General features: G+C 42.6%; 1 protein-coding gene across 1 annotated transcript in view; it reads right to left on the reverse strand.

The window, feature by feature from the left end:
- Positions 1–24,380, reverse strand: part of CLCA4 (chloride channel accessory 4) — a 323,718-nt gene that overhangs the window by 248,868 nt on the left and 50,470 nt on the right. The window contains exon 4 of the mRNA XM_086953978.1: positions 16,505–16,673. Within this exon, the coding sequence (XP_086810104.1) occupies positions 16,505–16,673 (169 nt within the window). The remainder of the gene's footprint in view (positions 1–16,504; positions 16,674–24,380) is intronic.

The following is a 24,380-nucleotide window of genomic DNA, read 5'->3' on the forward strand; positions in this document are numbered from 1 at the left end:
GGAAAATCCAGATCCACAACTGCATCTCCTGTCTCCCCAGCTTCTCTAGCCTCCCACCAGGCACTCAAGGCCTTCTGCAGCTTCTCTTTCCTAGAGGCGCTCCTCGTGGGGCAAACAAAGCTTTTGCAAAATTGTGTGAGTTGATCCATTTTGTATATATGAAAATTTAAGACATCTTAGCGGTTAGGGTAAAGCACCTGGGTGCACTCCTTGATTATACTGATGTGTAGAAAGATTATTATAATGAACACTGGAGCTTACTCTGCGTGGTCCACCGCTTCAGTACCACAAATAACTACAACAATAAATGCGAATCAGAGGAGAGCCAAACAATTTCAAAACATTTTTCAACCATCCAAAATTTTTGAGAGTCTTCCAATAATAAGTCCCTAGGCAGTATGTTGAATTCAAGAAGATTCTTTCTTTTTTATTTTGTTCCTTTTTTTTTCAATGGTCACATTTATTTAAATTGTTTGGCGCTCCTCTGATTCACATTTATTCACTTTGTATGTATGCAACTTTCCAATATCAAACTCCTATTATTGCTGGTTTATCATTTAGAGACATGTTGCATGGATACTTTAAAAAGTCAGATCAAAAATAGAACCAAAAGCATAGTATGTGGTTGCGTAGTGGTCTGCACTAAGCTTTTGATGTACACTAATCATTGTGGGTCAAGTGCAAATACAAGTTCAATCCTCACCGCTGACCACCAATGTTAGAAATGGTGGTTTCTAGTTGGTAGAGGTAGTTACCTTTATCCAAGTAGGGACCCTTGCTTCTAGTCAGAGTAAGAGGGCACACACTTTAAATAAACCCTTCTCAGCCCCTTGGTATCTTGGCACGAGCAAGCATGCTTATCCCAAAGGCAATGTGTAAAGTATTTCTAGTCAAAACACACAGTAATACAGTGAAAACACCATAAATGGGCACCACATCAGTTTAGAAAAATAAGGTATCTTTATCTAAACCAAACAAGACAAAAACAACATAAATCCAACATACAGGTAAAAAAATACAACTTCAGAACAGTTATTTCAAAATTAGAACTTGTATCAAATAAATAGCTCCACCTGGGGCTATTATGACGTTCTGACAGGCAATAATCCAAAGTATGGTGCCGACCGTGAGGTGCGCGGCATCGGGCACGGAGTCACGTGGACCCCCGAACTACAGTCCTTGGAGCAAAGTCTTTGGATGATGCACGGAGTCTTGGAGATGCGGCATCAGTGCCGAGGTTGAGGCCAGCTCCTTTGCTGCCATGGGGGAGGTAAAGTGTCATGTCTGCGAGGAGGCGATGTGACGAGTCCAGGACAGGGAAAGTCTGTCATGTGGGGGGTGAGGCGTTGGTTCCAGTGAGGCGATGCCAAGTCGGAGACTTGTGGTGTCACCCTTGTCGGTAATTTTGCTCCTCGATAACGGGATGTAGGCGCTAACAATGATGGCGTTGGTGTGAGCAGTGGCTTTGGTTGGGAAGGCCAATAACTGCAGGAATTGGCAGGCGTCGAAGGGCATCAGGGCAGCTGTGCAGGCGAAGTAGTGCATCATGCACTTCACTGGTGGTGCCTCAGGCCTCTGTGCATATTGCAACATCACAGCGGCATCGCTGACGGGGTAGGAGATTGTTTACCTTGCTTCTTTTAGGTTTCCTCCAGCTCCTAACAGCAGGAACAACCTCCAGAGGCCTACAACTAAAATATGCACTCCTGGAAGGTCAGAACTCCCAACAATGGAGTCCAGGGGAGCTGGGGATTAAGTCATTGTGTCCCTGAGACTTCCGAAGAGGAGGCCAGCGCACACAAGCCCTCGGAGATTCTTCTTCAAGCAGATTTCTCAGCAAAGTTCCAGCCTATGTCCTTTACTTGGGCCAAGCAGCAATTGCAAGCCAACACCACACAGGAGCCAGCAAAGGGGCAGTACTCATCCTCACAGTTCTCCAGCTCTTCTCCTTGGCAAAGGTCCCTCTTGAGTCCAGAATCGATCAAAAGTTCTTTGGTCTGGGCCCCAATAATTATACCACATTTTCATTTGTTGTCTTGTGGCAGAAAATCTCTTAGCTCAGTCCAAACCAATTCTGTTCTCTCTGGTCCAGCGACTTGGCAGGAGATGGAGACCGCATTGTGCACAGGAGACAGGGCCTATTCAGGTGCATGGGAAACTCCTCCCACTACTCCAAATGGAGCTCAGGTCTATTCAGCTCAGCGCTGAGTCACCCAGGAAAGGCAGGGCACATTCAACCTCTCCCTCCCCCCGGTGGCTGCCTACAGGGAATGCACATCCCCAGTCCCTGTCACTTCAATACCAGATAGTCAATACACAAAACAGCAGAGGCACACAGAATAGTTAGATAAGAAAATGTCTCAGTGGCATTTTCAAACACACACTTTAAAAACCATCTTTACTAAAAGATATTATACAATTCTGAGTTCAGAGAGCCTAAACTCCCTTTCTCTTTATGTTTTTCCAATGGAAGTTTGTACTTGTAAGGTGTTCCAAAGTAACTCCCATGTTAGCCTATGGGACAGATGGGCTTTAAAAAGTGAGAAACTATACTGGTGGTATATTACTATCAGGACCTGTCACGCAAACCAGTATGTGTCCTATATTTGATATACACTGCACCCTGCCCATGGGGGTATCCTGTGCTTACCTGAGAGGAGTTTTACATGTAAGAAAAGGGAAGTTTAGGGCCTGGCCAGTGGGTGCAGTTGCAACACACAGAAAAGAACTAAGTTTCCTATAGTCACAACATTTCTTTAGTCACAATCTACAATAAAGGTGTAGCAAAGCAAATCACTTTGTAAAAAAGGCCCTCGCCCACAACGTAATGTGGCATGCTTTATCATAAGGCTGCCGCAATGCCTCTGCACATCGCAATGCTTGAAGCAGAGCAATAGTAGGGAGACAATACAAACAAATAGAAAAGGAAAAGAACAATCCAAGAAAAAGTGCAGATAATAAGTCTAAAACTAACTAAGGGATATGACAATAATATTGTTATTCTTGGATTCCCTTGTCAGGATATAAAAGGTAATTGATACCCTGGGATGGTGTTAAAATGAGTGCATTATGCACCCTTCACCCTTCCGTACTGCATAATGGTCGAGATGTTTCAGCCAGAATCCATGTCTCTACGGGCTTTCAACAGGAATGTCGGATCCCTATGCTAGATTCCCTTCCTGCCAATCAACCTCTAGTATTTCAATATTAAATATATTGATATTTTTGTATTCACAAACAATATAAGGGCAGTGTTCCCTCACTAGCTGTGGTGTTTTAATAAAGTATACAACCGCATCGCACTAAAAAGGTTTATAAATAATAAAGGTAGCATATATAGCACTTAGTCACTTTTCATCACTGTTTTATTTGTTTGTTTATTTGTACACAAACCCTCTTCACTTGTATTTTTTTCTCACCATTTACATATCCTAAATGGGAGTGTGTACTGGACCAATACCACATTATACAGGTGGATTAACCTTAAGTATATTGATATACTAGGGGTTGATTGGCAGAAAGGGAATCTAGCATAGGGATCGAACAGTCCTGATGAAAGCCGGTAGAGACAGGGATTCCGGCTGAAACATGTCGACTATTGCGCAGAACGGAGGGGTGAAGAGTGCATAATACGCTCATTTCACCACCATCCCAGGGTATCAATTACCAATTTAATCCTGACAAGGGACTCCAAGAATAAAAACATTATTGGGATATCCCTTAGTTAGTTTCAGACTCATTATGTGCACCTTTTCTTAGATCCTTATTTTCCTTTTCTGTTTGTTTGTATTGTCTCCTCCACCCTATTGCTCTACCTCAAGCATTGGTCTGCGATGAGGAACCACAGCAGCCCTATGATCAAGCATTTCACAATTCGTTGTGGATGAGGGCAGTTTTTACAAAGTGATGTGTTTTGCTACACCTTTATTAGAGATTGTGACTAAAGAAATATTGCGACTATAGGAACCTTACTTCTTTTCTGTGGGTTGCTACTTACTTTGAGGGGGTTGAAGTAAGGTGCTATCCTCTTCCCCCTTTCTTTTGTGTAGAGTTCAGTGGGTGCACCTGCCAGGTCGAAATGGCGGTAAAAGCTGTAGTGGTAGGTCTGAGGTACATTTATAAGGCTATCTGTGTGGGTGGCACAATCAGTGCTGCAGGCCCACTATTCACTAGTAGCATTTGACTTACAAGCCCTGGGCACACTCATTGCACTTTACTAGGGGCTTACCAGTAAATCAAATATGCCAAACATGGATAACCAATCATGATAACAATTTACACAGGGAGCACTTGCACTGTCTGTGACGCTGATCAGCAGTTGGAAAGTGCCCAAAGCATCTAAGCCAGCAAAACGAAATCCAGCACAGCATCAAAAATACAGGAGGAAGAGGCAAAAAGTCAGGAGAAACCATGCCAAGAATGCCAATTCTAACACAAGAAATTTGGTACAGCCTGTTTCCATCACAGGCTTATTTGGATGAGCTCTCTTCAATAACTGGCTTTATGGGCTGTCTACCGCATTTTGGATTTAACTCTTAACATTTTTAGATTGTTTATATTTTCTGAAAAGTCATTCCCTTTTTGTCTCTGTTGCTAGACGCTTAGCCAGTGTATTGACAGCTTCTTGTTTCATATTCAGAGCAATGTCAAGGTGAACGTTTAACAGTGCCACTGAGAGATAGTTGTGTCTGAGAGAAGAGGATGGAGGCCATACAGTGTTCTGTCCAAGGTATGCCTCTTTTTTTCCCTCCTCCTGTGGTGTGCTGATGCAGGATCCGGAGGGCCAGGAGGGTCACACTGACTAGGAGCAATTGTGCATATGGGCTCACATTGATCATAATCCCCGTAGGGCTTCCTACACCATCCATGTCAGCGTCTTCCTAAACATGGCTGTGTGTGTGAGCCTGCACACACTGGCAGTGTTCTTGCCCCCTTCATGGGTGAGGAGGGTAGCTGTGTTTTTCGCCCTATGCAGTGGCCATTGCAACAGAGCCTCTACTAATGTCACTGTTCTCAGCACATCATTGATCTAGAGACACTGGTGTCCTGCAGTGGAATTGGGTGGCAGTACCATGAAAATAGAAACCATGGTCCAAGGATTCTACCTGCTCCGGAAGCCCTTTCAGTATGGATGAGGACCATGAGGTCGTTTCAGTTTGCATATCCATAATGTCTAATTTGAATGTGCTAACACATATAAGTACGGTAATGGATAAGTGCATAATTGTGTGTGCCTTTGCCGATATGCATTTGCACATTTAATACAAATTTGTTTGCTTTGCCAATGTTCATTTTTTTTATTTCCTACCTCCCATACACATACCAACAGGGGGAAAACACAGAAGAGGAACTGACATACAGGAACATGTCCTATTTATGTCCTATTCCTTTTCAGGTTAGACCTGGCAGGATATGCGGGTAAGTGATGTAGAAAATGCGTAAATACATTTCAATCGAGTCACATCTAAATTCATGTTATTTTTCTCACCGTCACCTCAGTTTGTAAATCAGTCTTTACCCTGCTCCAACGGGAGTAGTCCAGCCTGAATGATAGGCCAGGTCTTCCCTAAGGATATGCGGTTAGTGTACCGCATTTGGTTTTCTGTTTCTCTACTTCAGATGCTCCCCAGATAATGATGGGTTGCTGGGTCTGCATTTTGCAGGATTGTGTGGTGGGCTGTTCCTTGGGTCATTGACTCATAGCAGTTGGGGTTGTTGCCATTTGTCACTGTGCAGAGTTTGGGCTGCTGCCTTCACCCTCCTGAACATCTTTTCCTAGCTTTCACTGGCCATGCACAACATCCAGTTCGCTGCCTGAATCCCTTGGCTTCGGGTTGTCTAGCACATATTCACTTTTTGAAGCAGGGACCATATCACTTACAAATAGCTATTACAAGCTGGAAGGCATCATGGGGCTGCTGATCTCGTGGATGGAGTATGAGCTTCGGTTGCTTTGGATCTGCTATTACTAGTATGGAGGGGTGTAAACATTTTGAGATTCCTGATCTCTGGAAAGGAGGGGAACAGGTGCCTTTTGGGGGTCACACATCAGAGGTGATGTCTTCAATGTATGCTGTTTACCCATATAACTACAGAACGGTTAAAGAGCCTAATTGGGTGCATTGCTCAGACTGCATTAGTTAAGCATCTGTTGACTCCTCCTGCCCCTACATTTTCTAGAGGTAATGGTAATAAGGTACTGGTGCTTCAGGATAATGAAGATAGGTGCATTGACATGGCTATATCAGCAACATATGTGCATTCAGAGGTGCTGGCAGAAGTGTTGGTACATATTCAGGATAACTTTGGGCTGAAAAGGCATTCTACAATGTTTGCACTCTTCAGTTCATCTAAAGAAGTTTAGGCTGTCTGAACTCAGAATTGAATAACACATCTTTTAGTAAAGATGGTTTTTAAATTGTGGGCAGTTCATACTTCTGCCCTCACACACATGAAGCTTGGTGTCGTCCAACCTTAGAGGGAATACTTCCCCGGGATCACACTGGATATTGTGGCATTCTGATATTTTGGACCTCGAATGAGTCACGTTTTCTGATCTATTGACCTCCTTTGCAGGAATACACCATTAGGAGTTCTGACTGCCGAAATTGCCACAGACCACACCTGATATGAAACACGTGTTGACTACAAGAAGGTCATCTGGAGGAAATAAATCTACATTGAAAAAAGTAACAAAAACCTCCTATGTTCATCAGTAATTTTGTTTGTCATACAACGCAACTGTAATTGAACTGAATGGTGTGTGCTTCAAAAGCTATAGTATATGTTTATCAATCTTGGGATCGTACTAGGGTAGCAGGCTGCTTCTCCTCCACCATTGAATGTACTGTGGGCGCAAACCCTGTTATATGAATATGCATGTAATACTCACAAACACCTGGCTCTGTCATTTTAAGTGTTCACTTATACGACTTTTAATCAAGGTTGTCTCTTGCCCTTTTGCATTGTATAGGCAACCTTTGTTACAGATTCTTGAAAGTTGCCAGTGAAATGAGAAGTCCTCAGGTTCTCGGCCATGTACCAGACTCAGTTTTGCATCTGACTTTCAGGACATTCAATCCCCATGAGAGGTGTGCACCGCAACAAGGAAAAGAAGCTCTCTTACCAAAGAGTATTATTGTGCTAGTGCCTCTTTTGCAGTTGGGTTCAAGGGTGTTCTCTATCCTCTTTCTCGGCCCAAGCCTGGGGGTGCCTTCTGCCCCATCAGTAGTCTGAAGGGTGTAAATGTGTCATTGCTGGGATGGTTCCAGTGGTGGTGCCAGAGTGCATTCTACCATCCCCAGACCTGGACCTGCAGGTGCAGCTGCTCTGGAGGAGGGTGTTATCATGAGAGCAGCATTCAAGTACTTCCTGAACTTGATGACTGGTTGAAGCATGTGTAATTTCTTGTGCTGCTTCAGCCTTTGGGTGGAGCCTGAATCAGACGAAATCCTGTCTGAGTACTTGTCAGCACATGAAGTCTATTGGTGCTTTAATGAATGCCTCTTGGGACATTGTGTTTCTACTTTTTACCAGGGCTGTGAAGTTGTGGTCTTCCACATTAAGGATCTACTCAGTTAGGAGGTACCTTCAACATTTCTAAAATCCCATGGGAAAAGGCAACATATGTGTTCATGGAACCTTGAGCAAGGCTCTATTTAAAACTTCTCTCTGACATATGTTGGATTGCTGCAAACAGTACTCGTGATATTATTACCTTCTCATTCTAATCCTGTCCCAGTCTGAGAAATTCTCTCCAGTGGTGTTTATTGGAGCAAGACATCAGCAGGGTTTATTGAGCTACACCTGCTGCAGGAAATGGTCCTGATTACAGATGACAGAAGCAGTGATTGGAGTGCAAGATAGGACACGGCCTCTGCCGTAAGCATGTGGTTGTGCAGGTAGACTGTTATGCTTTTGAACAAAAGAGAGTTGGTAGATGTTTGGACAGAAGCACAGTGCTTTTCTGTGTTGCTCCAGGTCCAGGAGATATCTCTTTAGGTCAGGATGGACAACCAGATGAACAAGTGTTATATCATTAGACATTTGGCACTACATTTAAAGTGTGTTTCTGCTGGTTAAAGCTCTGCTGTATTTGCCAGAGATTCAGCTACATTCAAAACCAGTCAAATTCCTTTTAGACAAGGAGAATGTCCAGGCCCCAAGCCATGTGTTTCCCCTTCTTGATAACGTCTCTTTCTTTAGCCCAAGATCTTCCAGGAGATTGGCTCTGCTCTGAACCTTCAATGGCTGGGCCTATTCATATCCAGTCCTAAAAGTATGTCGCCTTCATTCTGCTTGAAGCTAAAAGGTGATGTGAGTGTGGGGAATGGATGCTTTGCCATAGTAATGGCCCCAGGAGCTGATGTTTCCTTCCTTCCTTTCATTTCTGTTACAAGGTGCTTCACAAGAACAACAGAGTGTGGGATCAGTGTATGTCTGGGAGATCCTTTTGACTTTGCAGGCCGTGATTCTCCCCCACTGCTGTTCCTCCTGGTGTTCCAGCTGGGATGGTCCTTTCCTCCTCTCCAGTCATTGTTTCACTAGTTGCTTTTCTCCTGTTGTCAGTTGCCCAGGTTGATTTTAACTGACAGAAAGCCGAACATATTGCCATTCTGCATTTGACGGTGATCTTGGAAGTTGCAGGGACCATGAAGTAGTATAGGCATCATTCTATACTTCAAGTTCATTCAAAACTTTAAAGACACCTTTGTGTACAGTGTTAGGCTGCTCATCCTAATCCTTTGACTTGTGACCATATCCATATTCTTGATTTGCTACATGATGTGTCTGAGTTGGGTCTCACTTCTTTATTTCTGTATAGCCCATAGGCTGGCATCCAAGTGCTCCAGTAAACACCAGATGAGGTGTATTTTAGGGATGTGTATATCTAAAAGCTTAGCAGTGTGTGCTTCTCCATTCTCAAGTGTGACATTCAATTCTCCATTGGATCTGAGTCTTGTTCTGAGGGTCTCCTGGTGTCTTCTTTGAGCCCATGGATTTTTAACAATACATTTGGCATTTCTAGTTGCTATTAAAGCTAAGCAAATAAGGTATTTAGGGGCCTTCTGCTGGTAACCCTGTATTAAATTCCTTTCTGAAGGTCTGATTTTGTGGCCTTCTCCTGATTTCAAGGCAAAGGCTTTGCCATATTTCCACATTTTCAAAGATGTAGTGCTTCTTAACCCTGGTTCTGTTGTCTTGCATCTGGCTGGGTTAGGTTCCAATTCTTTGATGTGGAATAGGCAGCAATGGTTTATTGGGCTTATACTCAGACTTCCTTCAAATTGGTTACCTTGTTTGTTTCAGGTGGGTAAGAACGTTCGGAGACTAACATTTCTGTCTCTCCTATTGTGGCTGTGTTCACCTAGCCATTAGCGTGGGCTATGCAGGTTCTAGTGTGACACTTCCTTATGAGTCCAAGACAGGTTCACTAGGGTGATTGCTGCCTCCTGAGCCAAATGTAAAGTGGTTTCACTGTTCAGTAGTTGCAGGGCTACTTCATGGGCTTCTCCTAAGGCCTATGTTTCCAAAGACCAGTTGGATGTATCAGCTGCTTACAAGAATTACTGCTGTTTGGCATCTTCTGCTACTAGTTTATGACTTGGATTCTGTGCTTGTACACTAACCAAAAAAAGCATTGGCAAAGCTAATTTGTCCTATTGTGGCAGGCTGGTGAGATGAAGATTTTTTTTCATTTAAATTGCAGCCCGTATGTCACAAAATTAAAATGAGGGAAAAAATCAAGCCATCTCTTTAATATGATGGCCATATGTTTGCTAAACAAATGCTGAACTAAAAAAACAACCACTACATACCATTTTAATAAACAGTATGGGTAGGAAGGTCTACCTAGGACATGTACATCGAAAGGAAGCATGATTATTGGCACAAAGAAAATACACTATTGGCTTTCAATTACAGAATGTTGAAGGCACAAACAAAACATCTAATGGATGACTATAAAATGAAAAGTATAAAGGATTGATAGTACCAAGCATTAGCAAAGGAAAGAATTTGCACACCAGCCTTATCCCTGAAGTGCACATCTTCTTAGGGAAATGTGCACAAAGTTTGTCACAGTGCAAGAACCCCATTGGCTGTAGTGGGCTGATCCATTGCCTCATCTTGTTTGCTCTTGTGACCATAAGGAAAATGTAAATTACATTTGAACAGGCTTATGGATGAAGAGGACTAAGCCAAAGCCCCTCTATGTTTTTTTTAATTAATGGTTTTTTTTATAACATGAGAGAGCATGTGCTAGCTTCCTGAATATTACATGTGTAAGAATAATTGAGCAAGGGCTACATCGTCTATATTAGCACTACGCAGATGCCAATAAAGGCTGATCACTTAACATTTGAAAGGGGCATGAACATTTGTAGAGCTTCTGTAAAATAATGTATTTGCTGGAGGCGTGGCAATAGCATTGCTCACTAACTTGTCTTAATTCGAAGTCCACCTTTTTGTAATGGGGAAGAGACGAGCTAATGGAACAAGTGTGGGCATAACAGCACAATATGTAATGTTCTTATTCTGTTTTTTTATTATATTAATTGTCAACATCCCTTTCCATGAGCAGTTCAGAGCCCCATCCTTCATCTCACTTTGATCATAAAAGGTCAGCCTTCAATCCTTATTAGCATTTAACGAGATTTATAGAAAGCAGGTGTCCACCGCAGGACAAGAAGGATTTGATTAATGCCAGAATTTCAGGACATTGCAAACAATTCTTCCTTGGTGTGTTACAAACAACATTTCTAATCCATCCGACGTGTGTGGGAAGTGATTCCGTCATCTAGTGAAGGGCTATCTCTCTTTTTGCAAATACTAAAAAGTATTGACACCAATTACAATGAATGCTTCGGTATTAGGTGACCTAACCCTGCACTGCATCATTAGGTGTGATTGAGATGTCCCATTTGGAGATGGAAGATATCTCACGTCAATAGTGGGGCACTACCATGACAAATGAAAGAAGGTAGCCTGGTGCAAGAGAAAAAGAGGGCACTCACGTGGCCTGTGCAACCTAGCATGGGTATCAGAGTCTATGCAAACATTTAAGTTGTATCAGCAAAATGAGCATTTATGGATATCCAATAGGCCACCTAGATCCATCTCCAACAATTCCATGGCAGCTACACAGCTTTTTAAATGTTCTCCCTGTGTTAGTCTATGGATCAGTGAGACCCAGCCCCTGCAATACTCAAGACCAAGTTGTTTTTTTGAGGAATGTAAATTTGCCAGGTTCTTGGGGGAACTCTGGGAAGTAATGCTTTACAGCGTGTCACCATCTGCTATCTATAAATATGTCAAGTGTAGTTGAAAAAACTTTACCACAAAATTGTTCAACTGTCATAAATTCTCCCTCTTGTAACACATGTCCAAGGTCTGTCATATTGTGTTTTAGAAGAGCTGTCGTCACCATACCTCAGTAGTGATGGTTATCGCAGGGTTGTCTAGTACTGGAGGCCTTGGTGAGTACAGCAGCTAGTACCCAGAAATAATACACATTCTGTGCCAACCATTGTTGTCTACCGGAACGCTGCAGAGATGCTGCAACCTCCGATCCCCTTCACTGCTTTGCGAATGTCAAAGCTGCCTTGGGATCAGTGAAATGTTTCGTTTTACCCCTAAGTCCACCTCGAACTTCTACTGGATATGATAATACTTTCATTGTGCAGCATCTTTTTGATTCAGTGAACTCTTTCCTGGCTATTTGTACTGTGATTGTGTAGGTGGGGAATATTGCAATATCTGAACCCTGATAGTGCAGTGGACCATGTTCTCTAGGAAAGCTCAACATTTTGCCTCTGTCGCGGGGACAGAGATCGATGGACACGCTCAACAATAAACATACCAGAGAAATTATCTCTCCCAAATACCTCCAACAACATTGTTTCCACAATGAGCTTTGTGAGTGTAGCAATAGGCAAAAACGACCCTTTGTTTCCGAGCTCTGCTGTCTGCAAAGCATGCATTAGTTTGCAGATATTTTGAATTAAGGTCTGCGCAGAAGAACCCAAAAAGCAGCACCTTCTTTGCTGGTGCTACCAAGAAAACACCATTTTGATACATCCTCGTGCTCCCTCCCCTGAAGTTATGTTATGTTAATAGTATGTTAAGTTAATTTCATTTAAAATGCACATGAATCACCCCAGTGAACCATAGGAAAGATGCACTAATATCAGAATAACTCAGATTTGAGAAGCTTCCTGAAATGTGGGTGGTCAATGCACTTTCGTAGGTGGGAGGGTAGTGAATTCTAGTAGAAGTGGGCTAGGCAAGAGAAAGCTCTACCCCCGGGGCGTGTTTTCCTAATGCGGGGCATATTGAGAAGTGATCGCAAAAGTCTGCTTGCCTGGTATGGCATACGTTTCTGTGCTAGGTATCTCGGTCCTCTGCCATTCAGTGATTTTTGCACTGTGCAACAGATCTTGAATATAATGATCTTACATATGGGAAGCCAGTGGAGTTACAGAAGAAGAGGAGTGAGGCTGTTCTCGTTGGCATCCTATGAATGAGGCGGCCTGCTGTGTTTTGAACCACTTGGAGTTTGTTAAGTAAAGGCTCATTGGTAGCGGCTAAATGAGCATTGCAATAGTCCAGGCGGCTGATCACTAGTGCCTGTACTAGGGTTTTCCGCACCGAAAGTGGGAGTAATGGAAAGACTCTGTGCAGCAGACTCATCATATGTGACCAGAAGTCTTTCTAGTTAGGGAAGGAAGTTCAGTACTCTTCGCCCAGGCACCCAGGCTTTGGAACAGCATGCCTTATCAGCCCTGACTCATGGATAAGCAAGCATCTTGTTCTTGTAATGAGTGTGAAGGACAAGTATATTCTGCAGAAAGTGTTTGAATGCCCACGATCTGGAGTGCCATATAAACATACTTCATGATGCACTAAAGTTTGTTCCACATGATATGTACATGACATTTGACCTAAAAGTAAGTGTACATTTGATGAAGTTGAGCTGGTTAAAAAGTACTTACAGTAGGAGGCACGCGGTGGCGGCGAAACAAAATTGCCACTCATTAAGGCAGCTCTATGATATCTGGTAATGTTCAGAGCTGAAGGGCGCCTTTAAAATCAAAGGTGCAGAAGTAATTCGATGGATATCATCGTTGGAAGCGGTGAGGAACCATGAGGCAAGCTTTTCTGACCTGAAACAGCCTATTTGGACACTTTTCCCCTTATCTCTGTTTGGCCTCGGTGGCTCCTCGCAGTGAAGACACCATTTTGTGCATTTGCCTCATGAACCATTTTCTGGAGACAGCGCAGCAAAATGCCCCTGTGGTCTGTGTTTTTTGCCCTTTTGGGCTGTTTTCCTCAAACTAACGTCACTGTACACCAAATGGTGTTTCTTTAGCAAATGTGTTTTCTTTACCTCATTTAATGCCTTTATCTCTACCTTACAGGGAACTAATGCTATTTGTGCTGACTTTTTTTAGTCAGGTCCTCATCTGAATTGTATTGGTAGTGCAATTTCTTTGCTATATCGTTTTGAGGATTCGGTTACCTGTGCCTGGAGAGAGATCTTTATTTGCTCTTGTGGATATATATTGTTGTTAACATGGATACCATGCATACTAACAAGCCCCAAGGGGCTGCTGGTTCCAATATTAGTGGTCGCAAAGATTTGGTCAGCAACACTAATAAGCTAGTGAAAAAAGATCTGTCCACCCCAACAAAATCTCCTTTCCCCCCGACTTTGGAGGATATAATGGATGAACTACACAACATTTGACCTTTTATGACAGATACCACTACCACACTTCAAAGAATTGAGGAGAAAAGGTCTGGTTTAGACTTAAAGGCTCTTGGATGTAGAACAAAAGATTAGTGATGCACAGGACTTTGTTGCCAAAGTGGACACTCTTTCCCGTGAAGTAGCGCAATTGAAGAAAACTAAAGAGTATTTCAAGATCTTCACAGGGGCAACAACCTTTGAGTTTATGGTTTTCCGGAAGACTCTGAAGGTTCGGATAGGATCTCCTTTCTGAAGATTCACATCCCCCAGATAGTTGTGCCGAAATCTACTGATCTCAATTTTCAAAGGGCTCACAGGATAGGCCCTCAGAAGGCATCATCCTAAAAAAACACGCAGGGAATCATCAATATTTATTAATATACTCGTATCTCATGGTGACTCTCAACGCAGTCAAGCAATACAAACAGATGCTATAGTCTGGCCAAAGAATCTTCTTCTTCATGATGTCTCTAAATCTACTGCTACTCGCTGGAAAGAGTTTCTAGACCTTTAGCTGATGCTGAAATCTATGAATGCCCGCTATGGCCTCAATCATCCATGTTTCTTCAAAGTAACCTACAAGGACATAACTTTTACTTTTGAGGATCCAGCTGAGCTTAGGAAATGTATTCACATGCATAAATGAGAAGCTATGGAACTGAGCAAAACTTGAATGTTTTCTTACATGTCCTCTATTTTATTCCACAGGTTTCCCCTCCGTACCTCGTTTGTCACGGATGTTCTTATTCTAGTTATCCATCTATTTTGTGGTGTGTGCTTCATCCATTGTGTTGATTCTGTTTATGTTTCATGATTACAGCGTTTCGAATTTTTGTTGTCACTAATTCTGTTCTTTCCTCCTCCCCCCCCCCCGCCTACATCAATGCTCTTCTTGTTTTGGGATATTATGACGAAAGTCTTTTGGCTTTTTGTCAAAAGTTTTAAATGCTTAGGCCTCCTCTACACCAATAGTATCAAAGAAACCGTTAAAATCAACCTTGCAGATATACTTAAAAAACGTTCAGCACTCATTGACAGTTGGTCCCCACTTTTTTTGTCTTGGTGGGGTAGACTAGTTACAATTCAAATGATGTTGCTTCCAATCATCAGTTTTTATCTCTCCATGTTCCCGATCACTCTCCCACTTTCTTTGTTCAAAATCATTCACCACTCCTTGATTAAATTTCTATGGAATAACCGCAGGGCTAGGATTTTGCTTATCGGACCACAACAGTCCAAAGAACAAGGAGGAGTACATTTTCCTAACCTTAGATGTTATCACTCTGCATTTACCCTTAAACAAGTTTGGACCTTTCTATCAGGCTCCCCACAAATACCATCAATGGCCTGGAGCTCATTAGAACAATTGCATATGCACCCCTAGGTGCTTTTTATCTCCTACTTTCACGCACTCCACTGCAGTGGCTACTTCCTTGTTTAAAGTTAATTTCTCTCACTCGGATAACTTTGCACACACTACTGTTTGGTATAAAACACTTAAAGATTTTGGAAGGAATGGATTGATCAAGGCATGATTACATTTGAGCACTTGATAACTGCTGAATCTCCTATGTACTTCACTGAGATTGAAAAGAAGTATGACATAGCACTTTTACATGCTCCCCACTATTATCACCTTAGACCCTCTATAGTTGAACTCCTGACCCAGAATTCTTCCTAAGTCTCTCATACTCAGACACACACTTCTTCACCACATTGCTCTACTCAGCTTAGGGCACCCACTACTTATAAGATAGTGTCTCATCCTATTGACCCCGGAATCAAATCCAGTATAGAACTTCTATGGGAAAAAGACGTAGCACAAAAACTCTTGTTTCAGACTTGGAGCTCCATCTGGGCAAAAATCCATACCTCCTCACGACCAGCAAGTACAACACAGACTCTATATTATTTTTACAATGGGCTGTCTTACCCCTTTGGATCTCCATAAGTTCAAGTTATTGGGGGTTGTGAAATGCAGGTCCTGCCATCATGAGAAGAGTGATTTACTTCATATGTTCTTTCAGTGCCCTCTAGTTAAGAGCTTCTGGGTACTCAATTGGGGGAAATTAAATGAAATTGGATCTACCAATGTTCCTTTTGATATTGCTCAGGTCTTTCTGGGTGGCTCTTTTCCTATATGGAGTACCCAGGTAGGTGTGGGTAAATTTGTTGACTTGTTTATAGCTATTACCTTTCAGATTATTACTACCAATTCGAAAGACACTGCTAAAATCTTGTTTCAAGCTTGGTGGAACCTGTTATGTCATCATCACAGACCAGACCGCGCATATGCCACCTCTACACCCCTATTGATTAAAAAAGGATTTACTTTGGTTACCATTCACAACATTCCTTTCCAGGTTGACTTTTTGATCCACTTCGTATGTACATTGGCATACTCCTTCTTAATGATATGCTCAGTTACCTCCTATTGTTATTGTTGCATTAATTGTTTAGCTGTTTCCTATTTTTCCCCCTTTCCCTCCCTTCCTCCCCCCTAATGTTCATCTTTATTTAAAAACCTTAAATTGCATTTGCCTATGTGCAGTTTTAAACCGTTCAGATTGGTTTTGTTCACTTCATTTTGCTTATATGCAGCTGTGGTTCAATTCATTTCTTCCTTTCATATTCTATATTTCAATTTGGGTGATGGAACTGTTTTGAACTCTGTTTGTAAAAAAGTATACTGATGTTTTACTTTGTGTATTATCTCGATAAAGCATTATAATCTAAAAAAAAGAAAGTACTTACAGTGGGCAGAGCTTGCATGTACATGATTGATGCTCTTGTATTTTGGCTTGCATCCGGTATAAATGTACATCCATCTGTATAAAGACCATTGGAAGTGTCAGGCGTGCATGCTTTGGATGAGCAGGAGTCGCCATGACATTCAAAAACACCTCGAAAATCACTTGAACACCTAAATAAGAAGCACAACATCAGGTAAAATCCATTTATAAATTGATACCACTATGTCTATCTTAGCAGAATGAACAAAAAAATCTGCAGCTGGGTTGCAAAATGTATCTAAATTGTCCAACAGAAACCATAACAAGCATTGTCGTAGCTGAAATGCATGGCCTTAGCAAGCTGGCATGAGGGATATTCTTTATTATTGCAAGCATATGCAATAAACATAAAAAAGGGAAACATGAAATTGAAAATATTGCTGCATTAATACGGCAACTATACGCTTACAATAAAAAATAAATTTTAAAAAACTAACCATCACATATAATGCTAATAGAACAATATTGATGTACTCTAGCAAGCTGTTGCACTAGGAAGAGATAAAGAAAGCCTTTTAAGTGTTACTGCACATCACTGTAATAGATGATTTTCATTGACATAAAGAAAAGGTACTAGTGACTACTGTTGACTGTTTAAGCACACAATGTGGGATGACCCACCCCCCCAAGCATTATGCCATTTTGAACTAAAGCAAAATGTGAATGACAGATGAACCGACCACTGTGTAAGATGGCTGACCTAAAACCCCTTGTTGTATGCATATATGTATGCAGTTTTATTTATTTTCTTTTAGGAGTGGGCGTAATTTGCAAAGCCGCGTTATGCAAAGCTCCGTGAAATGGTAAAAAATCTCCGCAAGCACGCAAAAGCTCCACGAACATGTGGAATTGCTTGTTCTGCCCGTTCGTGATGCTTTTTTCCTGTTCCCGAATGCGGTTTCCTTGCTCGGGAGAAATATCTCACAAACACGCATTTTAAAATCTCAAACAAGCGAAAAATTCAGCAGAGCGGCTGATCGCAGAATTTTTGGCAATTTCGCATTCTCTGCATAATGCAAAATTACCCAAATTCCACGAGCGGAACAGAATTTTCCGCCCAGCTTTACTTTTTTTATTGCATGATATGTTTTTATACAGCTCAACCTGTCTCTAGGCAAGGCCTAGAAGGGCAACTCTGAGAAGGTTTCGAATATAATGCTTCCCTAACTCGTCCCTACATTTCTGACTAATGCATTTCAAATTCTCTACCCACAGGGCCAGCCTATTAAACTAATATTGGAAATAGTGATTGGAGGAAAACAGTACCAAAATTAATTAACTCAAGGGGCAGATTTGAAACTGGTGTTAATGTATAATTATTGCATCTGCTGCTTTATCGCAAGAGGCTTGTAAATAAGCCCCCTGGTTAAAACCATCACCCCAGGTTCATATATCCAAGTTTGAGTTTTTAAACAGCAAATGGGCTAGAACATGCAGATATGCTTTTAACACACAAAACCCTGCATATTTTGCCTTTTTCCGGTCTTTTGCCCCAAAAAATATTGGCTTGTTAGACCTGCCAGAAATTATCAGAAGAAAATTATGAGGATGTAATAATTACTGTACAACTCGTAATTCAGATCCCTTGTGCAAACACTTTTGCACATGGATTAGAATTTAGCCCTTCACTCATAGTGAGGGCAATCATCTTCATTACACTCAGACCTATTCATCCTTGCCTAGTCTTTTTCTCTCAGTAGTAAGATATCCACCTCTAAAGATTAGCCACCTAAAACCCCTAACGTTTTTTAACTCCTCCCAAGAGAGATAGGATAATAAGGTTACTCTCTCATAAAACATCCTGCAATATCAAGCTAGAATAGAGCCACCACGACCAAAAGGCTCATGAGTGGAGGTAGGATTGCAAAACTGAGACGCAGAAGAATAGGACTCTGTGTATTTAAGACTACTAGTAGGTAATCGAAACACTACCAATTCATCCATTCTTTCCTGGTCCTTATCTGTGAGGAGCTTGCAAGATGGACCAGCTTGGAGTAGCACAAATAACATTGAGTAATACAGCAAATATGAAATTGTAATATAGATAGCTACATAACAGAGTTACAGCACCCAGAATATTTTACCAAAACCAGCTCCCTTGGTGAACACCTAAAGTATGTAGTGGTTCACAAACATCCCAGGAGATTGCCTAGGTGACTGCATGCCAAACTACAATAATGGAGACTTCCCAAGTCTCAACCCATGAGGAAACTAACCCTGTTCCTGAATAGAGACAGAAGGTGGAACCACTGACTGTGTATAAGCCATACAAATGGCAGAATGTAACCATCTGCTGAGAGCTGTACCAGAAGGTGTGTGGTCTCGTTGAACACCCCAAAAGTGACAAAAAGAAAATACGAGTCCCGCTGTGAAGCAGTTAAACCTGCAACCTAAAACACCTTTTCTACAGCCAAGGTAATAAGAGTCTCTTCCTTATCCAAGGAAAGTGAAGGAAAAGCAACAGAAGGGTAGGCACACATTCCGTTGGGAGCAAAATGATGAAAACGAGCATCTCAGAGTTTGCCAAATCTATGGGCAGAGATAGTAGCCTACTATAAAAATTGTGTGTGAGAGAACCTTCAGACCTACCTCTTCTAATGTCCTGGATGGGGCAGTTGAAGAGCTTAGATGATCAAGAGAAAATCCCAAATTAGATCAGGAGAGAAAACTGAGGGACAGCTTAGTTAGCTCAAACCTTATAAGTAAATCAGAAATCAAATTATTCAGCTGAGTTCGATATTCCTCTGGAGATCAGAAAGCACTGAAGGCTGCTAAATGACAACCTAAGGAGGAAACCAAACACCTCACTAGATTCAAGGAGAAATGACCCAAACTCTTGGAGCAACACAGGGAAAAGAAACCCCAATAATGGTAACATGAGTGGGTAGCCTATGAGACCCTTTGATGTAGATAGACATACCTGAGGATGCCCCTAAACCACACAAACTCCTGGTTTCAATCGCCATACCATCAGAGGTAATAGTTAGTAGGAGGGTTGAAGCAGAACTGGACATCTGAGGTAAGGAGTAGATGGGGAATCCATGTTTTCTGCGTGGTCACCATGTATTTTTCACCTTTTTATGGACCTTATTTAGCTACTGGTTTTAGAGCTTTGTGAACTTTACCCTTGATAATTAGTAGTAAAGTGCCTATGCTCCCCTTCAAACATGATAACATTTTCATATTCCTAACTGGTACATTTGACATGCCTATTCACCCCTAGAATATGGTACAAAGCGTACCCGGGGCTTGGAAGTTAAGTGCCATCGGAGGACTGCAGCACATATTGAGCCATCCCCTACAGTGCAAGTTCAAATATTGCTTTAGGCCAACCAGTGTAGCCTGGCTGTAGCAGTGTACAAACTACAATTGGACCTGTCAAAACCTCCCTTTTCAATATTAATATGTCACCCCTAAGTAGACATGTAGAAATGTATAGTTAACATATCCTTATAGTGACTAAAGCTGAAAATCTATTTTTCACTTTGGTATGCGTACAGCTAAAAACTCCTAATACTGTATCTCAGTAATGAGACTAAATAATTAAGTAAATATTTTTAATGGTTTTTAAAAATCCAATTCAATAGTGTATTTGATTTTCTAACAAATATTACTTAAGGATGTATAACCTTTTCAAAAGTTATCTTTTCCCAGCCTGAAGTTCCTGTAAGTTAGATTTGCATTTTCTCCCCCACTTCTGCCACCATTAATTGGTATTTGAAAAGTTGTTATAACGGCTCCCAGACCAGATAGCAAAGTCCTGGGCATAGATAGGTGTTGTTGATCCCTTGACCAGGGGAATGGAGCACAGGAACTGGATTAATTTCAATCAGAGCTCCCCTATCACATGCAAATGTTAGCCGATATCTTGGCAGGCCCCATCGTTTGTCCCCCCAGATGGCAAACTCCAATTACAGCGTGCCTCTTTTTGACATTGTGTTGTCCAATCCTGCTGAAGTGGCAAATCCAGTTTGACAGGAAAGCTGGGGTTTACATATAACACCGGGGGCACACTTGAAAGGCAGGTAAACAGGATGCCAAAACAATTCTTATGTATAAATTATCTTATTGATGGAAAACTCCTCTTTGTTTTACAGACTTCTGTCTCTGGCTTTATTGGGGGCACAGTGACTGCCTGAATGTAGTAGGACAGTTGGATTGCCATAGTGCACACCCCACACACCCCTGATATATAGATATATTTAGCCTGTATGCTGTGTTAAGTTAGCATGAGCTGTTTAGGAGTTTAAACGCCATTTTACCTTTCTGATGCTTTTGCACATGACACATATCTGCTGCTATAGCTTTGAGACTAGTAGAATGTTTTCGATTCATACGAGAATAATATGTTGTTACACTGATATCAGCCTTGCTTGGCGAGCTGTGTCTGTACAGTGAGTGCTGAAACCCTCAAGGATATCTCAACACAGTAGTTGTTATGAGCACTGATCTTCGCAAGATCCTAGACATAACATACATGCAGCTGCAGCCAAGTTCTGGCTTTAGGCACGTTTTATATCGCTTTGCACAAGAGCATACAAACACACTTGATGGTGCTTCGCATGCAGATGAGCTGGTTGCTGATGATGTGATACCTCGCCACTAGGATCTTGAGGTATGGGGCCGCTCTGCTAAAACCCACAAGAGACCTTCTTAGATATAATATGATATACTAGCTAGGAAGGGTGAAAATTAGGTTTTGTTAAACCCTATTCATTTTAGCATAATACTATGTTGCACCGTTTGTGTTCTATGGACTAGTGACTATGCTGATTACTTTGTTTCTTATAATATGTTTGCTTGTATTAGCTAAGATACTGTGCTTGAGAGCACTGAATTCATGAATAAACATTTCAAATATGCACGTGTCCTCTTTACTCCTTGTTCTGGATTGAAATGATTGTATAACAAAAGAGTGTTCATGTGTTCCACGTTACCTGAGGTGTACTAAGTTCATGTTCTGGTTTGTCTAAGCATTCGGAGCTGTGTGATAACCAATGAGACACTGTAGCTAGTCTGGTAGGGGATTTTGGGGTACTAAGGTGAGTTTTGGCACACCCTAATTCACTGAGGTTCCAAGCCTCTATGCACAGTTCTGTATGAGCACGGAATCCCTGCGACATGGCTCCCAATCGTTGGTGGTCTTATTACATGACACTCAAGTAGTGCAATATTCAGTTCTTAACGCCTTCACTATTGTTTCCGGTTAACGGTGGTGTCGGACAAACCTACCTATATTAGTATAGGTCTTTTCAAGCTTGAATCTTTCTAAACGGTTTCCTTGAATTACTACCCAGTTGTGCTACAGAGTTGACTTTGTACCTTTTTCTTTCTGTGTCACTATGGCCGCGGTGGACATTCCGCAGCATAGTCGCATTGCGGTGCGCAATAATTTGGAAAATTATAATGTTCCTGTGGATGGCATGGCAGTAATATTGGTGGTGAGTGCAGAGGTGGTTTACCCTTATGAAATATTTTCGTGGGTGACCTTCCCAGCTGTGGACGGAACTTCTGGTGTGTTCCATGCGTACACTACCACTGCTGTGCCAAATGAGTATACTCCGTATAGGGCACAGGAAATTCCTATTGATACTTGGCAGCACCGCGTTTGGTTTAATTGCGCCCTACCCCATTCATTATCAGCTCCGAGGTTAGGTCCTTTGTCCATTCCAGGTGCAACTTGGCCTGTCTTGGCTGGATTTACGCCTCATCCTCAGCACGGAGCATGTGCCGTGGCTGAAATCAGACAACTACATGTAGTCGCAATTAGCGTGATTAGGTCGTTAGTGCAATACATCACCCGCAATCTCCTGGGCGGGGCCCCGGGTGGTGCGGCGCTTCCTGCCGGACAGGGCGGAATGAAGCTCAGTCCCGTTATGGTCAACGCTGTGATGGGCAAGCGTCCCCAAGAACAGGATGACTTTCCTTTCTGGCTTGCCGAGAAGTTTGATCAGCTGGAAACTGTATTTCCTAACACGTCTCCTGGTGAAAAGCACAGGATTCTGACAATTAGCTTACCGAAGGACTTGACCCCCAAAATCAGTGACTGTGAGACCTGGGGAAAGACATTTGCGGCGGTCTACGCGAGGTGTTACGGCACTCCTTCTATGACTGTCCTGCCGACAGTCCTTAAACGTGTTCCGGATGACCACGGACCGGAGGCTGCGGTTGAATTGGGTATGCGTCTCTGTGGCGCCTTTGATATGGTTTCCGATCTCATACTTGCGAATGTCAAGGGGGATGCGGTGAACTTTCAGGTTGCCAATGCTTTGCAGTACAAAAGGGGGGTGGTGATGGATGGAGCATCTGAATCAATCAAACACTCACACCCAGTCAAAAGATCTGGGTTTAATCCATCACCGTTTTTTAGCCCACTCTGCCACCCCAGTTCAGACATGGCCATATGCAAATCAGTCTGACCCTGTGCCTCATGGGAACAGTCCAGCCCGAACTACCAAGCCATGTCTTCCCTGGACTGGAAACAAGCTTCCGAGACCGGTTTCTGGCATTCCAGCCGTCTTCAGCCCGGCTTGCTTGAAACCAGTGGCAAAGTGAGCAAGGGACTCACGTCTGAGCATACCCTGCCACACTTATGGTGGCCAAAAGCAGCACAAAAGGGGGTGGTGATGGACGGAGAGGCGTGACTATGTCCTTCAATGTGACATTTGCCAGCAGATTAAGCCTTCAACTGCTACGTGTCCGCCCCAAACACAGTTGTTCATTTCTAATAAACCGTTTGGTTGTGTTTATTTAGATCACTGCGGTCCTTTTTCATCTGATACTGCGTATAAGTACATCTTAGTTGCAGTTGATTCATGCACACGCTTTGTTTGGGTCTGGCCTCATCGCAGCGCTGATTCACGGACTGTCATCAGGGATTTGCGTGTCTTTGTAGTTATTTTTGCCTGTGGTACCTTCCATTCAGATCAGGGTCCTGCTTTCACCTCTAAGGCGTATAAGGATGCCATGACTTCGATGGGGGTCCAAGTCAAGTTTTCGTCTCCATACCGACCTGAGGGTAATAGTGTTGTGGAACGAATGAAACGTGAATTAAAGCAATCACTGACAGCTCGAGTTATAGGCACTGGCAGAAACTGGCTGGCCCATCTCAATGGCGTGCAGCGTGCTCTTAATAATCTCCCTAGAAGGTCTCTGGGTGGGCGGACGCCATACGAAATGCTCTTTGCTATCAAGATGTATGTCCCGGACCTTGACCGTCTAGACGCGGTCGGTTCGGATGTTTCCTTTGACGTAGATGAACATTGCAATGTTTTACAGACTCTACAAGAGACCAGAGACAGTCTTGCAAAGGAACACTTGCCCTCCACCTCGGAAGATGCGTTGCAGATCCCGGTAGTTGGCTGGCTACCCCAAGTTGGAGAACTGGTTCGGGAGAAGATCGATAACAAAAAGGAATTTGGTCCCTCATACCGTCCTCCGGTTCCCGTGCTTGGAGTGAAGGGCACAAGAACAGTAATTTTACCACCACTTCCAGGTCGTAAAGAGAACAGGTATATCTCCATTGACAATGTCAAAATACACAGAGTGGACGATTCTTCTTAGCATGACACCGGCAGTCTCATGTCCTTCGATAGTGAGAAATTCTGTTTTGACCACTGCTTCAGATATTTTACCGGAGGTGGCCCTCGAGATGCCTGTTTTCAGTCCTTTATTGAGTGCTTTGCCTGGTACTCGCTTTGATGATACAGACTACACCCACCCAACTGACTTATCGATGCCTGATTTGCAAACTCGTTTAGCCACAGAATCCAGATTTTCATTTGACACTGTTTCACATACGTCGGGGAAGCCTACAAGGCTAAGAGCCTACGCGACAT

Source organism: Lissotriton vulgaris, chromosome 1_1 (assembly GCF_964263255.1).
Source record: "Lissotriton vulgaris chromosome 1_1, aLisVul1.2, whole genome shotgun sequence".
Lineage (NCBI taxonomy): Eukaryota > Metazoa > Chordata > Amphibia > Caudata > Salamandridae > Lissotriton > Lissotriton vulgaris.